At 43.8% G+C, this 21,353-nt stretch overlaps 1 protein-coding gene across 1 annotated transcript in view; it reads right to left on the reverse strand.

Moving 5' to 3' along the window:
• Positions 1 to 14,826: 14,826 nt before the first annotated feature.
• LOC127005192 (uncharacterized) overlaps positions 14,827 to 21,353 on the reverse strand; it is a 43,440-nt gene continuing 36,913 nt past the window's right edge. Inside the window, exons 4-5 of the mRNA XM_050873885.1 lie at positions 21,110 to 21,244; positions 14,827 to 15,428 (exon numbers count right to left, since the gene is read on the reverse strand). Coding sequence (XP_050729842.1) covers positions 15,042 to 15,428; positions 21,110 to 21,244 — 522 coding nt within the window. The 3' untranslated portion in view covers positions 14,827 to 15,041. The remainder of the gene's footprint in view (positions 15,429 to 21,109; positions 21,245 to 21,353) is intronic.

The raw sequence follows: 21,353 nt of genomic DNA on the forward strand, positions 1-21,353 counted from the left end.
GCTACACCACTCAAAAGGTCTGGATTCGGACCACCATTCAGAAGCCCTGCTATAGAGCAATCATTTGCATTCTTTTAGAGGTGCTCTTTATCTAGCCCAATTTTCTAGCCTTTTATGCAATGTTTCGCAGCAAAAGTTTTTAGATCTTACCGATGAAGTGTTATGTTATCATCCCTGCTTGTGGGTGTAGCCATAGGCGGAGCAAGCCGGCATGGAGACAATTAAAATGCTGAGGTGTGTGAGTGGCGCGCGTCCAGTTGGCTGAGCAATGTTTTGGGTCAACTTGAGGGGCGGCGCGGAGGCGGGTGGGGGGGCAGAGCCAGCAGCTATAATATAGGCTCAGCTTCACTACTGTGACGTTATGCCCCTCCTTGTAGTTATTCTTTCTCCAAGGATGGTTTGTTTAGGGCTTGGGGTAAAACTCCAGTCGTTCACCAACTTCACTAATATGGACGATTTTTTTTCTTCTGGTAAGTTTCCATGTGTTTTGAATTAATCTGCTAGCCTACTGGCGCAAATTACTCATTTCTTGACCCCTCCCTCTGAAATAGTGATTTATGAGAGTAAAGGAAACATGCTAATAAAAAAAACGCATGAAAACTCATCAGACACACAGTTTCGTCATAACATAATCACGAATGGAAAATCACTGTTAGCAGGGGAACGGGTAACGAGTGCTTGGCGGCTTAATTGTCAAGTCGTGAGCAAGCATTGCTATCCACGACGCGCCATCACTGTTATAATACTTACTTTTAATGCGATGTTATTACGGATCACAGAAAAGTGGTAAGTAAGCATAGCAGAGTTTAAAATATTCGCATCATTGGAGTGATCTCTAACGAAATGATAGGCTACCAAGTTACCCCCTTCCATAAAAACGTAGAGGGATCTTAAAAGAATCTTAGTTGGGTAATGTAAAAGTCAAACTGAGATGCAGCAACACAAATTTGAAAACCCGTTTAAAACTTTTTATTTTTAACTTGGCATCTTTCCATTATTTTTGAGAAGCTGGGACGTGCTTATAATGCTAAAACTTACCTTTAATGGTCATTTGAGCTAAAAATGTAGTCAAGGCCGTGCCAGTAGTCCATTTGCTGCAGCGTTCTCAGGTGTCACGCGTTCAAGGTCAGAAGAAGAAAGGGCATAGTCTAAGGGCTGCACAACCCACATTTTATTACTGTTGTTTATTAAAACTTATCCATATTGGTCATATAGAAAACAAAGTAATCACAATGTATTAGGGAAATGTAGAGAAGTCTTGACTTGAGCACGGCTGACAAACACACTATGTGGTGGTGGTGGTGGGGGTGAGGGGTGTTGGAAACGTTCAAATCACCAGCATCACCACCACCACCACCGCGGTACACAACGAGTGGTGGTGGTGGTGCTGTTGCTGTGGTGTGTACAAACAAACCTCTCTTGGCCAACGTGACGGAACCACAAAACTCAGTGTCAATTCTGATTAAAAACACATGTCTCTGCTGTGATATAGCGTGTTGGCTGCAGCGCGGCACGGCTCCAAAACTAACCTGGCCACAACGTTTGCCCTGAGGACTGAACGCTGTGGTGTGGGCGCCAAGCTGCAGCCAGTAAGTCACCCCAGACGTGCGCAAAACACAAGTACACTCGAAGACAAGGGATGACGTCTTTTCCTTATCCATTGTTTCTTCATTCCGCGAGCACACACCTGCACACACCATCTCGAGCCAGAAAGGATAAGATATAGTTTCCTCTTTTCCCTCGTCCCTGAGTGTACATGGGCGCGTTGCGTGTCAAGGGTCGGGACGTTCACAAAAAAATATATATATGGTCGGACAGACTTGAGGACACGGGGAGCCTCTGGCAGGACAGGAAGAGAAGAACACAAAGAACTCACGGTGGGCGACGAGGACACATGCTGCCGCCGCCGCCAACGCCGCCCAGCACCCGCCCAAGGCCCGCCCAACAAAGAGAGTTCAAGGGCACGGTACCTTTTTTCTCCCCTTGATATGAAACTCTAAATGGAGGATGTAGAGCGGCGCCCCTGAGTTCTCTTCGAGAGGTGAAGAAGCCTTGGACAGCTGTTAATTTTGTGTGTGACGGTGTGTTTACAGGACAAGAAAACTAACTTTATAATTCTTGTGCGATGCCTAACTTCAAAGTGCATTCGTTGTATAATTTTCTTAAAAAACATAAAACCCCCATATTATTAGATATAGCTTTAAATCCCATTCTTTGAAGTGTTTTATTGTATTGGATTACACGCTTTGGGCCTACTGTAATAAATATTTGTATAATTATATATTTTTTTACAATTAGATTATTTTTGTAACCTAAACAACATAAAAACATATGTTTTTACATACCACCATCGTAGCGATGTGGAGCAAGTCCCTGCTGAACCTACTATACGTAGCTAGTCCCAGTGAGTCTGTCAAAAACAGTGCACATGTGATACCATGAAGGGGGCAACTGCGTCACGGATTTTTCTGTAATCATCAGTCAATTTTAACGCAATCTATACGTAGTTTTGCATTATTTTTCCCCTACGAGGAAAAATGCCAAGAGAACGTTTTGTGCTATAGTTTAAAGGAATGGTGTGTCAGGACACGCCAAGGCAGCCGTTGCTCTATGATGAATTTTTGTTTAACAGAGTCACTGAGACGAGGTATAATGGATGATTTGGGCGCCGGGACACTGCTGATGGTGGCTGCACACTCCAGGTGAGGGAAGGGCCAGCCTGCCACTCGGCAAATACGCGCTACCCTAACCTAACACGCCTTCACTACGACACTACCAAAGTCTAAGCACATGAAGTCTGCTAAGTCTCGCCAAAATCTCGTTCGTGTCACGAATGACGTTGCGCTGCCTTCCAATGTTGGGTCCAATGAAACCTGCAGATAAAGTGGCTGCACCGATATAATATTATAGGGGCGTCGTTAGTATTTGATACTTTCCTACATTTGATGGGTTTCATTCACATATAGGCTACAAGTTCTTCCTTATTCCGATCCCTGTTATTTTGAACACAGACTGGAGCCACACTGGGACATCGTCACTACCAAGCTCCGCCTCCCTGCGCAAGGGCAGACTTGATATACTTTAACTGTGGGAACTACCTTCAGCACTTGCTATAAACACATTTCTACTAAACCTCAAGCAAAACTCTTTTTTAGGATTCCATAATTAGTACAGATGCAACATTTTTATAAATTTATTTATCTTTTACTTAATTTTGGTGGGTGGTACCGAAATGGAAACTGGCCGATCTCTCTTTCGTGCAAGGGCTGCGTGGGCGAGGCATAAGGGTAAAGGGACCCCCAGCCCAGCCCAGGCCAGCCCTGCAGGAGTGGTCACCTCTCAACACAGTGAATAGGTTGATAAAGCTTGTAGGAGCAGTAACAATTCATAGACTCTGTCGCGTGTAACAATAAAAGGACCTCGCCCGTCATCTTGCATCCATAGGGCACCCGCGCTAATCCTAGTCACCAACATTTTTTTGTCCCCTCGTGTCTTTGGGATATTCCATTATTATTATTATTATTATTATTATTATTATTATTATTATTATTATTATTATTGTTATTATTGTTGTTGTTGTTGTTGTTGATGATGATCTTATTATTATTCTCATCTTTACTAAATGGCATGTAGAGGATTCAGTTTGCCGCAGGACAAATATAATAATGTACTGCGCAAGACACACGAACAAATAAACAAACACAAACATGCAGAGTCTTCTTTGTGGGTGAGAATGTCACAATCGATTGACCTTTATTCTGGTTTGATGAAATAAAGAATAACATGACCTCTAAAGGTCAATTCATTGTCTCTAAGTTTCTTGATGATGATGACCTTTTTTCTACTTCTTTTTTGGAAACAAATAAATAAAAGAAAACAATTGCATATCTGAGTTACCATTAGTCTTTTTCTTTTGATCAACAGAATGAAGTAAACATTTCTGACACCGATACAGAATTTGCAGTATTTTCGATACGGCTTACTTCTTTTTCAATACGCAAGTTGACTGATACATTAAATTGTTGCTACGTTCACCACCTTACTGTACACCAAAACTGACGACCAAGAAGCTTACTGTGTACATGGCAGTAGTTGGGGAGAGAATGCATTTGTTTTTACAGACGTTGGTGACCATAAGATGGGGCGCGGGTGCCTACTGTCTTGCAGGAGGCGACTGGGTCTCGTGACGTCCACGCCGACCAACCAGCGCGTGGACTCAACAGTAAAGGTTAAAACTGCCTCGCCATTCGACAGAAGAAAAAGGATCAAAACGTTTATTTATTCATTTTTCCATTACTATTAATATTTTCTCTTTCACATTTTTTCCCCGTCCCAAGCTGGAGACGGTCCGTGGAGTGTTGTACTCTCGGTGTGTGCGTTCAGTGTTACAGTATATATGGCAACTTAAGTACAAAAAGTATATTACAAAACGTGTTGTGGGTGGGGGTTCAGGGGGTGAGGTGGGGTTGGGGGATGGTATGGGGTGAGGTAAGTGGGCGGGGTTGAGGGTGTTGGTGTTCTGGGAAGGGGTTTGGGAGGGCGTTGTATCGGGGTTTCTGTCTGTTGGGCTGGTAAGGAATGTATCACAACAGTCAAGGGGAGAATACAGCAGTAATAATGGTCACTCACAACCTAGATAGAAAACATGCACAAATATCACTTATATGTTATAGAAAAATATAAAATAATTGATATCATTGATGAAAACTTTCCATACAAACTGGGCGAGAAGACATGACGGGAAGAACTATATTGGTTTGTATAATAAGTTTTGGCAGGGGGTTGGGGGTGGGGGGTTGTGGGGGTGGTGGCGTAGAGTGAGTCAAATGTACAATCTTAACAAACCTGACGTCATGATGTAGTATGGCTAAACTTTCTTTCGGGACATAAACACAGACTCTCTCTCCCTTCCACTAATCTCTATAAGACCTGGATGGGCGACCTCAGGACTTAACGATGGGAAACATTGAGCTGAAGTCGCCTCCATATTGATTGCAAATTATAACTCTTCAATAATTTAGCAACGGAAGGAATTGCGTTTTATATTCAAACATTTTATCGTTTTTATATACAAAGTCACAGGCACGGAACTTAAACAAAGCTGAAGGAAAAAATCCCAGTAATATTCGGGACGACCCATTAAAAACCTTACTCTAACTCATTACAATTACACGTGACACGAACCATGACGGCTACCAAAGGCTATATTTTTTAGGAAGACCGCCCACCAGCGTCTTGTAGAGATGAGTGCTCCATACACTGCTTTCGGCTTACTTTTACGCTTATGAACGCGGGTGTGAGAGCTTTTAGAATAATGATAAAGTTTTAAAAAATGGTAAAATTAAAAAAGTGAGCAATGTATGTACAAAGCTTCAAGGAAAACGATGAATGGGCTAAAACCAAGAACTACTTAGGCAGCGTGGCGGAGCGCTTCCCGCCGCTACACATTATGCCTCTCTTTGTGCTTCGGTCTGAGAAAAAAATATCGTTCTTACTTTATTTACTTGTTATTTTTTTATTCCTTACCGGACTAACGTATTCCCTGATGTTACCTAAAAAGTCTACCTTATATAAGGGGCTGAAAAACTTCCTTTGACACCTGACATGCAGATCCTTAACAACTAAAAACGACTAGTAGGAAACTCTCTCTCGCTCTCTCTCGGGCCTCTCTACGTATGCGCGCAACTTAGTAAGACAAAATAGTTATATCGTGTTAAAATGTTACCCAGCTGCTGCGACTGTACGTCCGTCCCGGCGAGGCTGTCTAAAACGGTGCTCAGGCGACGGCAACAGCTCCGTTCCTTTACTTCTAACGCCTCTCTCGTGACGGCAGGAAGTGTGCAGCTGCGTTATCGATTCTCTGGCAGTCATCAATCCATTATAACGTGCTGATGAGAAAAAGTAATTACAGTTTTCCCTTGTGGGTGAAAGAATATAAAGAGAACGCGTTGTGACATAGCTTACACGAACGCCAAGGAACGCCGTGACGGAACTGCTGCCATTCTTTGAGCTCAGTCTTTGTCGCAGTCGCTGGAACGGATTGGAATAGACTGCGACAAGAAAAAAACAATTATGGCATCCTCGCTCCTTGCAGTTTTCGCGAAGTTACTATTTTATCATGTTATGCGAAACAAGATGAAGACAATTTGGCATACGAGTCTTTGGCATTGGTTTCAATTTGTATCTTCGGCGATAGCGAGACAGCATGGAACGTACGATAGCTTTCCCCAGTGAACGCCGCGAAGAAGTAGGTATCGTACTCGTACCTCGGATGAACGATAATATCCGACCCTCAGGCGATAAAGATGACAATATAATGATAATGGAAAACAGTTAAAAGTTTGCATAATAATTTCTGATCAATATAAGTGCGAGTTTGTATCCGTTTGTTGTGTGTGCTGTTTGTTTGTGTGTATAAGTGAATTTGTTGTGTGTGTGTGTGTGTGTGTGTGTGTGTGTGTGTGTGTGTGTGTGTGTGTGTGTGTGTGTGTGTGTGTGTGTGTGTGTGTGTGTGTGTGTGTGTGTGTGTGTGTGTGTGTGTGTGTGTGTGTTTCGGCGACACAGACTATAATTAATTCATCATTATTGGTACACATGAATCCCTCTCCCCCGGTTCCCTTCAGACAAACAAACAAACAAATAAACACATGATGTACACAAACACCAACAGTTAATAGTAATATCGATCAATTTCCTCCCTTCCTGCCTGGCCGCCTCGGGACCGACAACGAGAAAAATGACGATGATGAGGGTAATAATAACAATAATAACAATAATAATAATAATAATAATAATAATAATAATAATAATAATAATAATAATAATAATAATAACAATGATAATAATAATAGTAATAATAATAATAGCGTAATTCAGTGATAATGATAATCGTAATAATAAAAAAAGATAATAATAATAATAATAATAATAATAATAATAATAATAATAATGATAATATAAATCGATAAATAATAATGGAAACGACAACAGGAACAATTGATAATAAGGCATAACATTTTTTCATATTCTTTCCACACCTTTTACTCATCTTAAATATCTCTGCTTATCAGTATATTCTCATTCTCATTATCATCATTATCATTACTATTTTTATCATTTACTTCTCTATAAGAAACACGAAAAACAAATAGCAGTAAGAATAACAAATACTTTAGTTTCTAGCGAAATGAAACGAGTTTGATTTTAGGGAAAATATATATAAAGAAATGTAAATTATGTTGCTTCGCAGAATAAATCTTCATGTATAAATAGAAAAATGTCCGACTTATTTTGTATAATTTAGCCAGTGCATTTGTTCGATTTAATCATTAATAGCACTGGTGGTTGCCTCTACACATGCCGAAGATGCACTCTACTGTGAAGGGAACGAAGGTAGCAAATTAACAACAAAAACAAATAACACAAAACCTGACCAACACATAGCACGGTGGATGCCTACGGAACATAAACTCTCTCTCTCTCTCTCTCTCTCTCTCTCTCTCTCTCTCTCTCTCTCTCTCTCTCTCTCTCTCTCCTCTTTTACCATTTCCTCTTGTTATTTGCATTTTTCTCAATCTGTAAGAAAAAAATGAATACCTTGCACTTCTTTAACGGCGAACAGGATTATAAGGGCAACAAAACTATAAAAATTACCATAATAAAAAATAATGATGACAATAATAAGAATAATGATAATGCTAATAATGACAGACAAATAAAGATAGCATGTGGTTTCCCTTCAGCCCGCGAGGAAGGGGGCGATGCACGCTAGGTAGGGAGTGATAAAGGTCATATAGTATAATAGCATAGTCCGCCCCAGCCACTCTGTCCAAAGCAATGCCCAAACTCTGCCAACAGCTTCGTTCCTTTTCCCCTAAGCTCATTATAGGAAGTAAACAGCCGCGTTATAAACTTTTCGATAATTATCCGTCATTTGCAGGTGTTGATGACTGAATGAATAGTTGATCGCAGTATTACACCTCATGGATGAAACTATATGAAGAGAACGCCTGGTAACGTAGCCTAAAGGAACGACGTGACGAAGCTATATCAGGAGAACGCGTCATAACGTAGCCTATAAAGGAACGACACGACGAAGCTATATCAGGAGAACGCGTCATAACGTAGCCTAAAGGAACGATATGATGAAGCTATATCAGGAGAACGCGTCGTAACGTAGCCTAAAGGAACGACACGACGAAGCTATATCAGGAGAACGCGTCATAACGTAGCCTAAAGGAACGACGTGACGAAGCTATATCAGGAGAACGCGTCATAACGTAGCCTAAAGGAACGATATGATGAAGCTATATCAGGAGAACGCGTCGTAACGTAGCCTAAAGGAACGACACGACGAAGCTATATCAAGAGAACGCGTCATAACGTAGCCTAAAGGAACGACATGACGAAGCTATATCAAGAGAACGCGTCATAACGTAGCCTAAAGGAACGACATGACGAAGCTATATCAAGAGAACGCGTCGTAACGTAGCCTAAAGGAACGACATGACGAAGCTATATCAATAGAACGCGTCGTAACGTAGCCTAAAGGAACGAAAAGACCAAGCTATATTAAGAGAACGCCTCGTAGCGTAGCCTAAAGGAACGACGTGACGAAGCTATATCAAGAGAACGCATCGTAACGTAGCCAAAAGGAACAACGTGACGAAGCTATATCAAGAGAACGCGTCATAACGTAGCCTAAAGGAACGAAAAGACGAAGCTATATTAAGAGAACGCGTCGTAACGTAGCCTACAGGAACAACGTGACGAAGATATATAAAGAGAACGCGTCGTAACGTAGTCTAAAGGAACAACTTGACGAAGATATATCAGGAGAACGCATCGTAACGTAGCCAAAAGGAACAACGTGACAAAGCTATATCAAGAGAACGCATCGTAACGTAGCCTAAAGGAACGACACGACGAAGCTATATCAAGAGAACGCGTCATAACGTAGCCTAAAGGAACGACACGACGAAGCTATATCCTAAATCTATATATACCAAGTCAAGTCATACGCAGGTTTGTGGGAGGAGACACGGCCGAGGCGTGGTTTATGCGTGACGTTGCTTGGAGGCAAACTAGAGAATGTAGAAACAAGGATTTAGAGAAAACGAGGAAAGGCGGACTAATTTAAATCAATCACTTCAACACGCCCTCCCTCACACCCCACACCGCCGCCGTGAAATTACAATCACGCAATAGCACAATAAAAAAGCATTTTTTCGTCGGTGGCTTGCCTGAACGCGCTGTGAAAGAAGGCGAGAATGCACATCCAGAGTGCACATACGGCCCCAACTTTAGTCACCCCTGAACTGGCGGGTATTTTTTTTTTTTTTAGCTCCAAGTGACGTCATCCCGCTGCTCCGCCCCAAAACCGCCCCCTGCGCGTACCGGTCGCAGTTTTGAAGCAGAGTGACTTGACTTGGTATATATAGACTTAGGCTAAATCAAGAGAACGCGTCGTAACGTAGCCTAAAGCTACGGTTACACTAGTCACTGTTACCCCTGGGCTGGACGATTTTGCCTGGGCTGGAAGCCAGCCTTAGGCCTGGTTTACAAGGCGAGTGGTCACACAGAAGCCTGCCCAGTCCAGCCGCCTGCGCTCTTCCGCCAAGGCCAAGTCCAGATGTAAACAAAGCACGAGTCAAGCGAGTGTGAAGGTGCTGTGTTTTATTAATTTGTGTGCCGTTAGTGATCATTAATTATACAGAAAAACTAATAATTTCATTATATAATAATATAATATGTATATATTTTATTATATAGGATAATTTAATTTTAGCTGTGTGTTTTACTACAGTATCTCAATAACTCTGTTGCGCCTGACGGTGCGTCCAGCCATACCACTGGGAGAACAACGATCCAGCGCGTCCACTCAAATTTACCCTGGGCTGGGCGGTTATGGCTGGGCTGGGTGCCCAGCCCAGGGGTAGCAGTGACTAGTGTAACCGCGGCTTAAAGGAACGACGTGACAAAGCTATATCAGGAGAACGCGTCGTAACGTAGCCTAAAGGAACGACGTGACGAAGCTATATCAAGAGAACGTATCGTAACGTAGCCTAAAGGAACGACGTGACGAAGCTATATCAAGAGAACGTATCGTAACGTAGCCTGAAGGAACGACGTGACGAAGCTGTTGCCATATTGTGAGCGTTGCTTTTGTCAGAGTCTTTGGGACGAATCATAGTAATTTTTTTTACATCTTTACAATAGCAAGCAATTTAAATAACTCCAACAATTTGTATAACTTGAAAAATATATATATGTATGTATACATATTTGTTAATAAAAAGAGAAAGAAACAACAAATCTGGGATGTCGTGTTTCCTTGATAAACGATTCTTGCTGTGTAAATGCCTGAAGCGTTAAACATTCACGTCTTTTTTTTTATTAATATATGTATAATAATTATTCATTTATGTATTAATATTCACGTAACTCCGCTAACAATTAATAGACCCCGGAATATATACAATAATTATTCTTAACCGTACGAGATGAACGAACGGAGCGCATTATTTATTAAAAAAAAGAGACAGTCCAAGGAGAATGAGGATCGGGTGTACACAAGACTATGCGTTTTCCTAAGCGAAGCACCATTTTTCAACATGGGGAGAGGGTGGGGTGGAAGGATGGGGGGCTGGGCAGGGGGAGTGAAGGGTAGGGAAAGGGTAGAGGTGGTGGTGGTGGTAGGAAGAGAGGGAGAAAGGACGGAAAGTAAAGGAAAGATATAAGGGAGAGAAGGAGAGGAGATTATTGAAAAGTAAGGTGAAAAGTAAAGTTTGGAAAAGTTAAGAAATGAAAGACGTAACTATGTTTTCCGTGACCCTGGTTCCGGAGAATTGAGAGATGGAACGCTGATCCCAAACTTTCCGAATCCAAACGAGCCAAAAATACGTTATATTTCCAAAAATACATCACAGGAACTCTTGTCTTTGTTGCGAGTCAGTCCCTTCTTCACCTCCGACAAAGTAAATCAAGAAAAGGTTAAGGTACATACCTAAGTTTCTTTGTTATCTCTTACGTTACATTCTGCTTGCTAGCAATACCATTTAGCCTTTTCTTAACTATATTCTTTGGCAATATTGATATTTTCTTATCTTCGCCAAAAAATAAATATTCTTAGTTCAAAAATGCAGTTTCATTAGTTTTGCCTTAGGAAGCCCATCAATTTTCAAGATTAAATATATTACCTTTTCTACTTCTTTTTTTGTTTGGCTGTACTGCCCCTTTCATGTAAGGGTTTTGGCAACAATGTCCGATTAAAATTTCCTCATTACCACATCGATGACAGTGGTGCGATTGTGAATACAAAAATTGCTGATTCCCTTAGCGACGCAAATAAAACAATCTTAATAAACGAGTCATTAAAAATAAAAATAAGCATACAGACGAACACCCACCTCGGATATACATTTATATAATTATGAACAATGCGCGAATCAACGACAGACACATTGGTGGTGGCGCTGCTGCTGCTGCTGCTGCTGTGAATGACGATAACGATGATGATAATAATAATTGTTTGTTTATTATACACTTAGGGTGAACGGTGCCTCGGCTGCTTACCTAGACGCTACACATCTTTGCATTCTTAATCACCTACTTGTATTATTATTAGTATTATTAGTATTATTTTTTGCCATCTATACATTATAAACTAACCCTACTCGAGAGGGGAAAAATAAATACATATGCACGGACGAACGAACGAATGGATTCACCTCCATATTAATAAATTCGTCTGGAAATCAATCAATTTACAAACGCAAACAAAATCAAATATCGTATTTGCTATATATATATACTGTTGTCGGCTGCCTTGTGTTGTCATTAGTTTTCTTTTTGTATCTTCATCATATTTTCTTTTTATAAGCTTTATTTTTTTCGCTGTCAAAACACTAATATACTTCTTGGAAAAGTCTCAAATGAGTGAATGAATAATAACTACCGGTTGCCTGCTTCCCCGCCGGGTGAAGGCCACACCACCGCCCGCCACGCTCACCAGCAGATGGCGTTGCTCTCAGATGAATAGTGTCGCACATTCAAAACTGTCGTGCGTAGTTTTTCTGAGGAGTGACTGTTGCATGAAGCCTACGTTTTTTTTTCTTCTGTAGTGTGGAAACTATCACGAGTATCTGAAATGTGAAGGTAATTGTACGTAGATTTCCAGAGCCTCCAACACGAAAGCTATCGTACTCGGGATTCTTTTTCTACGTTTCACTACTTGAACGATATTCAACTATTTAACACCGAGTAGGAAATATCGCCGTGCTTTGAAGTTTTCTACGAAACCTTACAACGAACTAGCATTTACACTTACATACGATACTTTAACGAACACACGCATAGTCAGGCAATCCGTCAGCAAAATATCTTACTCAGACTTCCATTTTCTATCTTGTTTGTGCACTGGGCGAGACTATGCTAGGCGGGCGTCTGGATATGTCGTGCTTGGCGTGACGATGGACGGGAGAAGGACAACCCGACGAGATGAGAGAACCGCACTGTTTACTGTTTGTCTGGCTGGCGGGCGGCTGTGTACATACATGGACAGTGTTGGTGGCAGAGGTCGGTAGTAGTGGTGGTGTTAGTGTTGCAAGACCCCGCACACAGGACACTCCTTCAGTAGCTGGTGGCTGCTGCTAAAAGTGGCCAGAAATAGTAGATACCCGTTTGTTCGGAAAACTGCACACGAGCCACGAACTGTCGTAGCCACCACAAATTACTTTACTCTCTCTGTAGTAAAAGAACGAACATTTGCATCCTTCACGGAACCCAAAGTGACACTGCAGGAATATTATCTGTGGCAGCTAAAAAGTGTCTCGTGAGGGGGAACAGGTCGAGATAGTCAGCCACCATTTTCGTAGCTGCCGCCACTCACCGCAAAGTGTCTCGTATGGGGAGGCTCACACTATTTTCAAAGTAGCTTCGCAAGAAATAGATGAAAAAAAAAATCATGCCATCTCAGCAATCCTCAATGTGATTTAACCTCCCCAATATCCACCAATCACATGCGGCCTGTTGTAGAGGGGCGTGGCGTGCTCGTAGGCGGGGAATGATGAGTTGTACACTTCACATGGCAAGGGAAGGGAGGGACTGACTAATTTGAACACTACGTCAGTATCTGAAGTATCCGCTGATTAAGGGATGACATCAGTGTATAAATTTTTAGCAGACGTCTTAGTAAAGTGTACTAGATTTTAGTCCTACAACATGTTCGCCAACGTGCACACAGTATTCCGTCAAGTGCTCGTGGATGGAAGAAAAATCTCTAGAAAATTGGACTGAGAAATGAAAACGAATTATTATCAATCTTTGACAACAGTTCATTTTCAAATCTCAGTTCAAATATAACTTCTCTGAGTAGTTTTTTTCCCTCCATATATAAGTACTATTTGGCAATGTGGATATACACTGACGACCGTCCCTTCTACAAGATGGCGACTCTGTGTAGCGAGAGGTGGCGGTGGTGGCTGTGGAGGTATAGAGGCGGTGGTGGTAGTGGTGGTGGTGGGGGTGGTGTGGCCCCTTCCCCGACTCTCCCCTTCCGGCACCCCGCCCCAGCAGACAGCCCCGCAAACACCGGTACGCGGGGCTTATGGAAACCCCGCCCCGCCCCGAGTATTCCTTCATACCCCTTCCCCTTCATAAGATACTTCGATACCGCCTTTCTCTCCCCTCCTATTCCTCCCTTTTTTTCTCCTCCTCCTTCTTCTCCTTTATCCCTTCCTTATCCTCCTCCTCCTTCTTCTCCTTCTTTATCCCCTCCTTATCCTCCTCCTCATTCTTCTTTATCCTTTCCTTATTCATCTTTCTTCTCCTCCTCCTCCTCCTCATTCTTCTTCTTTATCCCTTCCTTATTCTCCTCCTCATTCTTTCTTTTCTCCTCCTCATTCATCCCTTTCTTATCCTCCTCCTCTTTCCTTTTACTCTCCTCCTTCTCCTCCTCCACTTCGTATTCAAGAAAATAATCCACATATTTCCTTTCGCTATCTTGCCATTCTCTTCCGCCGCTCCCGGGATTACCTCCGCCTTTTCCTCTCCTTATTCATCGATTCTCCAACTTTTAAAGAGTCAACTGGCAACCTGTTTTCTTTCTCTTATTTCTTTCTCGATCCTTTCATTCTTCGTATTCTCGCTCGCTGCTCGGCGCTCGCGTTGGTTTTTCTAACTATATTTGTTTTCTGATATTACAAAGCACGTCAAAAGTGTTTGCATATGAATGCGTACAAGTTACCTTTTTTTTTTTTTCTTTTCTATTGCGGTGAAAATATCTGTAAGCTGCTCCCCCTCTCCCTACTCTTTCTATCCCTCTTTCTCTCTGGGGCAAAGGCGTGTCCACAAGGTGTCTGTTTTTCCTGCGGGTGTCCCCAGGCTCCTCGGTCCGCCAGGGTCTCCAGAACCGTCCCCGCGGCACCCCAGTCAGTCAGTTTCCCGAAGTTCGCGCGGCCACAACCCAACCAACGTATCGTGAACCGCGAATCCAACAACAATACAATACAAAAGTGTGAGTACAAACGTGACGAGTGTGGATGAAGGCTGGAGGGGTGATGAGGGGTGATGTGGGTGGAGGGTGGGATGTGGTGGTTATGGTGGTGGTGGTGGTGGGTGGGGGTGAGGGGGATATGTCTTGCTTCCAGGCTGGCCGACACAGCAACACACCGTGCAGTCCAAGTCACAAGATGGCAGCACTCAATGCTCTAAATATTTGCATGGAAGAAATGGAGTCAACTAGTAAAAAATGAAGCATTATGGCCTAGGAATAATAAAAACAGTATCCTAAAAAACTAGTCGTCTAGCTATGTACACAGGTTAAAGTTCTCTGTATCAAGATTCATTCAAAAGGGCGATAACATCTCCAGTCTCAAAGTTCATCTAAAAACTTGGAAAAACAACAAGCAACGTTCTCCCTCAGGGGCCTCGGCCGCTATCACAGGGCAACGTGCATATGGCCGGGCGGCGGCCCCCGGGTCTCCGCCACGCTGCACACACACATGCACACACGCACGCACACGCACACGCAGACCCCACCGCTACACCCCGTGTTGGTGCGTGAGGCCGTGCAGGGCCTGGGGGCGGGCCGGCGTGTGGTTGTGCGGCAGGGCTTTGGAGGGGCCCGGCTGGGGGTCGTTGAGGCTGTCCGGCGTGAAGGCGGTGGTGGCGTGCGGGCCCTGCTGCCCCGCCCCGCCGCCCGTACCCAGCGAAGTGCCTGAGCCCTGCCGCGGCCCCCGGGTGGCCATCGTGCCGGCCACGGGCCCCGCCAGCGCGTGGGGGTTAATGTGGTGGAGCGTGTGGAGGTGGTGGGAGGACGTGGTGTCCGTGGTGGAGCCTTCGCTGAGCACCCGGCCGTAGCGCGGCCAGCCACACCCCGAGATCACCGCCAGCACCAGGGACACCACCCCGCATGCACAGCCACACAGCTGCAACACCCGCGCACACACGTTACTGCACCTACACAAAAACTGCCAAAAAGGGGTACAGGGGACACACCCACCCGCACACACACACGAGGACACACATACATACATATACACTTGGGACAAACAAAACACATCAACCGGGCCACCAACCCAAAAAAGTGGTTGGTGGTGGTTGGCCTCGTCCAAAAAAGTGGTGTTGTAGGGGAAGCGAGCATGAGCGTGTGTACCACTTACCCTGACGGCCGCAAAGGACACATCTGACGGACACATGATAACACCGATAAGTCACCATCTCACTACACACATCATCATCATCATCACACTCATACATACCTAATATTAAAAAAGATCAGAAAAATCAGTCTACCTTGACCCCACACCTCCGCCCTGAAAAGACTACCGTGGCCAGCAGCGCGATCCCCGCACCCGCACAGCACACTAAACCTATCACCGTGCCCAAGGCGTGCGAGGCGGCATCCAGTCAGCTTGTATCTCGGGCCACGCGACGGCATCATACATTGGCTTTCAAATAAGTAATAGTGTGTTAATATGGAAGGCATTGTAAGAATAACATTATTGCAGAAACTAATGAATATATACATAGACATAGGTAATGGTAAAAATGTAAAATTATTGTCTGCTACCCGTCAAACTATTTTATGGGATTCGTCATGCTGTACCTTCCCTGAGAACCATTACGGTGCCGTCCCTTGAACCCGAGACCCGAGCTGGCTGGCGGACCTGTACACACACCTTGATCGTGTCCACTGGCACCACTATCGCGCCCACTAGTGACAATGATCCCCACTATATAATAATACCCTCGTGCCCACTGAGAACGCTATCGTACCCTCTGTCAACATTACCGTCCCCAGCACAGTGGTGTGGCCAGGGGTCTGCATAGGAGGGGGCCTTTGGGGACGAAAGAGTCTGTGGTGGGGCCAAGTGTCTGTACACAGTTATCTATTCTGCCAATTACACTATTTTTTCTCAGAACTCCGTGTGGGGACCCATGAGGAAACTCAATCTTTCTCCAGGGGGTCTTGCCCCCTCCTAGTTCCCCGCAGCTATGCCACTGACCCATTAATTTGATGCACACGATGAGTAAAAGTATCATACACATTGAAAAAATTAAATACTTAAATTACCTATCCTCTGACAAAAAAATATACCGTTAATCAGCATTATTGCAGCATATCTTCATTTTTTCATCCCCTCTCACGCCCTCCCAGCCCCGGCCCTGCTCCCTTGGCAGGGTTGGGGGAAGGGGACGGCTATTTTGCCCCACTTTCTCGCCTCACCCATTTGGTATCGACATCAAACTCGTGACGCCTCGAGGTAATTAGGAACACTGCCGCGGCCCGGGCTCTGACCCTAACCGGCACAACTTCAGACTTCAACTGATGTGAGTGTGTTTGCAGGTGTTCGCCAATTCGTACGCACCAATACAGTTATCACCCATGCCACACGAGGCAATGCGCAGCGGCAGCCCACGCCTCGCAGCGGTCCTTCCACCTGGTGCGTTGGTTGTGTGTACACCTTATGAATATCCCCCTTATTAAAGCCCTTCATCCATTTATAAACCTCGATCATGTCTCCACGCACCCTTCGCCTTTCTAGAGAATGCAAGTTTAACTGTTTGAGTCTTTCCTCGTATGGCAAGTTTCTCAACCCCTGAATCATCTTAGTCATCCTCCTTTGCACCGATTCTAACATTTTGATATCCATTCTATAGTAAGGTGACCAGAACTGAACTGCATAGTCAAGATGAGGTCTAACTAATGCTAAATATAGTTTGAGGAAGACTTCGGCGCTTCTGTTGCTTACGCTCCTTGAAATAAATCCCACTACCCTGTTTGCTCGATTTCTATAGCTTTAATGCATTGTGCCCTTGGACGGAGATCAGAGCTCACTAAGACCCCTAAATCCCTCTCGCACCCAGACCTGCTTAAGAGAGTGTCATTTAAGCAATAGCTATGAGAGGGGTTGTTCCTACCTACACTCTGAATACTGCACTTCCCTACATTGAACTCCATCTGCCATTTATCTTCATCCTGGAGAATACTAGCGTCCTGATCCGACTCAATTACTCTACTGATATTGGTATCATCTGCAAACTTACTGACATCACTACTAATTCCTGTATCTAAGTCATTGATATAAATAATGAACAAAAGTGGACCTAATACCGAACCTTGTGGGACCCCACTCGTAACACATCCCCAGTCAGATCTTTTACCATTGGTTTGCATTCTTTGCTTTCTATTGCTAAGCCACGCCTTGATTCAGTTCAAAACTTTACCCTCTACTCCGTGAGCCTGTAATTTAAGCAACAGTCGTTGGTGAGGAACTTTGTCAAACGCTTTACTAAAATCAAGATAGATTACCTCATAGTTTTCATCTCTGTCTACCGCCTCAAATACTTTATTGTAGAAGGACAAGAGATTGGTGAGTGAGTGTTTCCTCCCGTTCCAGAGGCAGAAGCCGGGTAGAACTATCGCTAGCATCATCAGAACAGACCATGGAAATCTAAACAACTGCACGAGGGGCTTTTCAAACAGGCGAACCGGGCTTTCATGAGTGTTTCCTCCCGTTCCAGAGGCAGAAGCCGGGTAGAACTATCGCTAGCATCATCAAAACAGACCATGGAAATCTAAACAACTTCACGAGGGGCTTTTCAAGCAGGCGAATGTGTTTAATCTTCATGCAATTGAAATAATTCACATGTGCTTAATTTTCGCTTACTCAAAATAATAACCTTTTCTGAGTATGGATTTCTGAGATGCTGTTTCGTCTCCCCCTCCCCGTGTGTGTGTGTGTGTGTGTGTGTGTGTGTGTGTGTGTAATTCACCGGAGGCCCTGATACGTTTAAGAATGTGTCAAAAACGTAATCGAAGTTGCTGTAGGAGCGAACCCTCTTGGAATGCAATAACTAGTAAAACAGAGGAAGAAACCCTAGAACACCTCTTTATAAAGTGACCGAAACACAAATAGGTGACAAATATGTATTTATGCACAAAACACAAGAAAACATCACAGAACAAATAGCAGACATAGTACTCCTGCAAACAAGGAATGGAGACGGCGACACAAACACAAGATTTATAACAAGAGTGAGAAAAAAACCCCGAGGAGGAAGAGTAAAAGTACGAGAGACGAAGTAGGAAGAGGAAGACGCGAAGTAGTAGTAGTAGTAGTAGTAGTAGTAGTAGTAGTAGTAGGAGGAGGAGGAGGAGGAGAAAAAGAAGAAAAATATACGGAAAAGATACGAAGCAGGAGGAAGAGTAAGAGTACAAGGAGACAAAGCAGGAAGAGGAAGACGCGAAGCAGGAACCGGAGGAGGAGGAGGAGGAGGAGGAACACAAAGAAACACAAAGGAAGAACAAACAACAGCAGACCTGCTGGTCCTTACGAGGCTGTTTGTGACAAGCTACACTAACTATTTAATCAAAGGTGGAAGATGAAGGACAGCAAAGGCGAAGGCTCCTCCTCTCCCCCCATCCCTCCAGCCAAAGCTGGCAGGAAAGGAAAAAGAACCATGCAGCGTGGAAAAACTCCATGGAATTTATGTAGGAAAGAGGAAAGAACTACCATTACTGCTACCACTAACAGGGCGATAAAAGCGGACAAGGACACCAGTATTCGAAAGAACTTAACGTTATTACGACAATGAGTAATATTTTAGATGCTGGTTGGATTCAAAATACTTGTCTTCTTTTTCTTCTTCTTGTTCTATTTGATCGATCAATTGTAAAGTAATCTTCCGCATTAATATCACTGAATCCTTTAAACATTTTAAACACTTCTATTAGATCGCCTCGCATTCTTCGTTTTGATAGGCTGAATAGATTTACTTCTTTAAGCCTTTGTTCATATGATAAATTTATCAACCTAGGAATCATCTTTGTTACTCTTCGTTGAACTCGTTCCAACTTTTCTATGTCTTTTCTGTAATAGGGAGACCAAAACTGTACACAGTACTCTAGACGGGGTCGAACCAACGAATTATACAGTTTTAATATTACTTTTTCCGATTTATTATTAAAGACTCGTCCGATGAAGCTAACCAATTTGTTTGCAGTTTTAACTACCTCTGAACAATGCTGACCGGGCTTTAAATCGCTTGATATAGTGATTCCAAGATCCTTTTCTTTACTTACTGCAGAAAGTTGTTTGCCATTCATTACGTACCGAACGCGATTGTTATTTTTTCCGATGTGCAACACTTTACATTTGTCAACGTTAAATTTCATTTGCCATTGATTGGCCCAACGTGCAAGTCGATCTAGATCTGATTGTAAAGCTTCTTCGTCGAGTGTCGCAGTTACTTTACTAGCAATTTTTGTGTCATCAGCAAATTTTGATACTTTGCAAGTGAGCCCATCATCGATATCATTAACATAAATTAAGAAGAGCAGGAGGAGGAGGAGGAGAAGCAAAAGAAAACCAAGCAGTTCTTAAGGATTCAACTGGACCACAAGAAACACTAATGAAGATAAGACAAGGCAGCCGAGGTCGGGAGTCATAACAACGGCCTATATCCCGACGCCCATATTGAACTCTGGGACCATATTTTCCAACCCTTCGGCGCCCCGGCACACATATTTGACAAGGGTTTCCTGGGAGTTTTGGGCATTTCCAGGGGTAGTTTAATGGCCCTGGTGGTAGTTTGACCCTTCTGTACCATGAACCTAAGAAAACAAATGTGAGAATCCAATTTATCTCTCATTTGACCTTTGGAATGCGTCTGGGAATACCGACCCTGGACTGGAGTGCGTACGAATTGGCGACCATCCCATGCGATACTCCGCCCTCCCCGCAGGCGTTGTACGGGGTGACGTGATTGTCGTACTTTATGTTTTACTTGTTGTTGTTGTTCTTGGTGGTTTGTGCGTATATGTATGTGGTGTCACTATTATTACTATTATTATTATTATTATTATTATTGTTATTGTTTCGCCTTGTGTTCGTGTTGTTTTGCCGCTACTGATGAAGTCTAAAGTTGTGCGATTACTTATTTATGTCTAGTTATTATTATTATTATTATTATTATTATTATTATTATTATTATTATTATTATTATTATTATTGTTGTTGTTGTTATTACTATTGTCATCATTCAACACTACAGATTACTAAATATACTTGTCTTATTAAGGTGAATGAGGAGGAGGAGGAGGAGGAGGAGGAGGAGGAGGAGGAGGAGAAGGACGACGACGTGGACGATGAAACATGAAGAGGAGGAGGAGGAGGAGGAGGAGGAGGAGAAGGACGACGACGAGGACGATGAAACAGGAAGAAGAGGAGGAGGAGGAGGAGGAGGAGGAGGACGACGACGAGAACGATGAAACAGGAAGAGGAGGAGGAGGAGGAAGAGGAGGAGGAGGAGGAGGAGGAGGACGAGGAAGAGGACGAGTAGGAGTACAAGGACACACGAAGGGGACAAGGCGCCAGGAGGAGAACAAAGAGGAGGAGGAGGAGGGGAAGGGTTACAAGACGCCAGGAGGAGGACAAAGAGGAGGAGGAGGAGGGGAAGGGTTACAAGACGCCAGGAGGAGGATAAAGAGGAGGAGGAGGAGGGGAAGGGTTACAAGGCGCCAGGAGGAGGATAAAGAGGAGGAGGAGGCGAAGGGTTACAAGGAAGCGGGTGAACAAGGTAATGGGGTCGTTGCGTGACTGACCGAGGTGGTGAGGAGCTGCTGCTTGGTCCACGCGGGTATCCAGGGGTAGGTGGTGTGGTACAGGTGGAGCAGGTGCAGCAGCAGCGACGCCGACACCAGGTAACACACGCACACCGCCACGTAGATTACCGTCACCTGTGTGCGTTACGGGAGGCTGACGGGGTGTGCGTGGGGGGTTGGGGGTGGGGTGTAGTTGTGGGTATGTGTGTGTGTGTGTGTGTGTGTGTGTGTGTGTGTGTGTGTG

Source organism: Eriocheir sinensis, chromosome 29 (genome assembly GCF_024679095.1).
Source record: "Eriocheir sinensis breed Jianghai 21 chromosome 29, ASM2467909v1, whole genome shotgun sequence".
Taxonomy (NCBI): Eukaryota; Metazoa; Arthropoda; class Malacostraca; order Decapoda; family Varunidae; genus Eriocheir; species Eriocheir sinensis.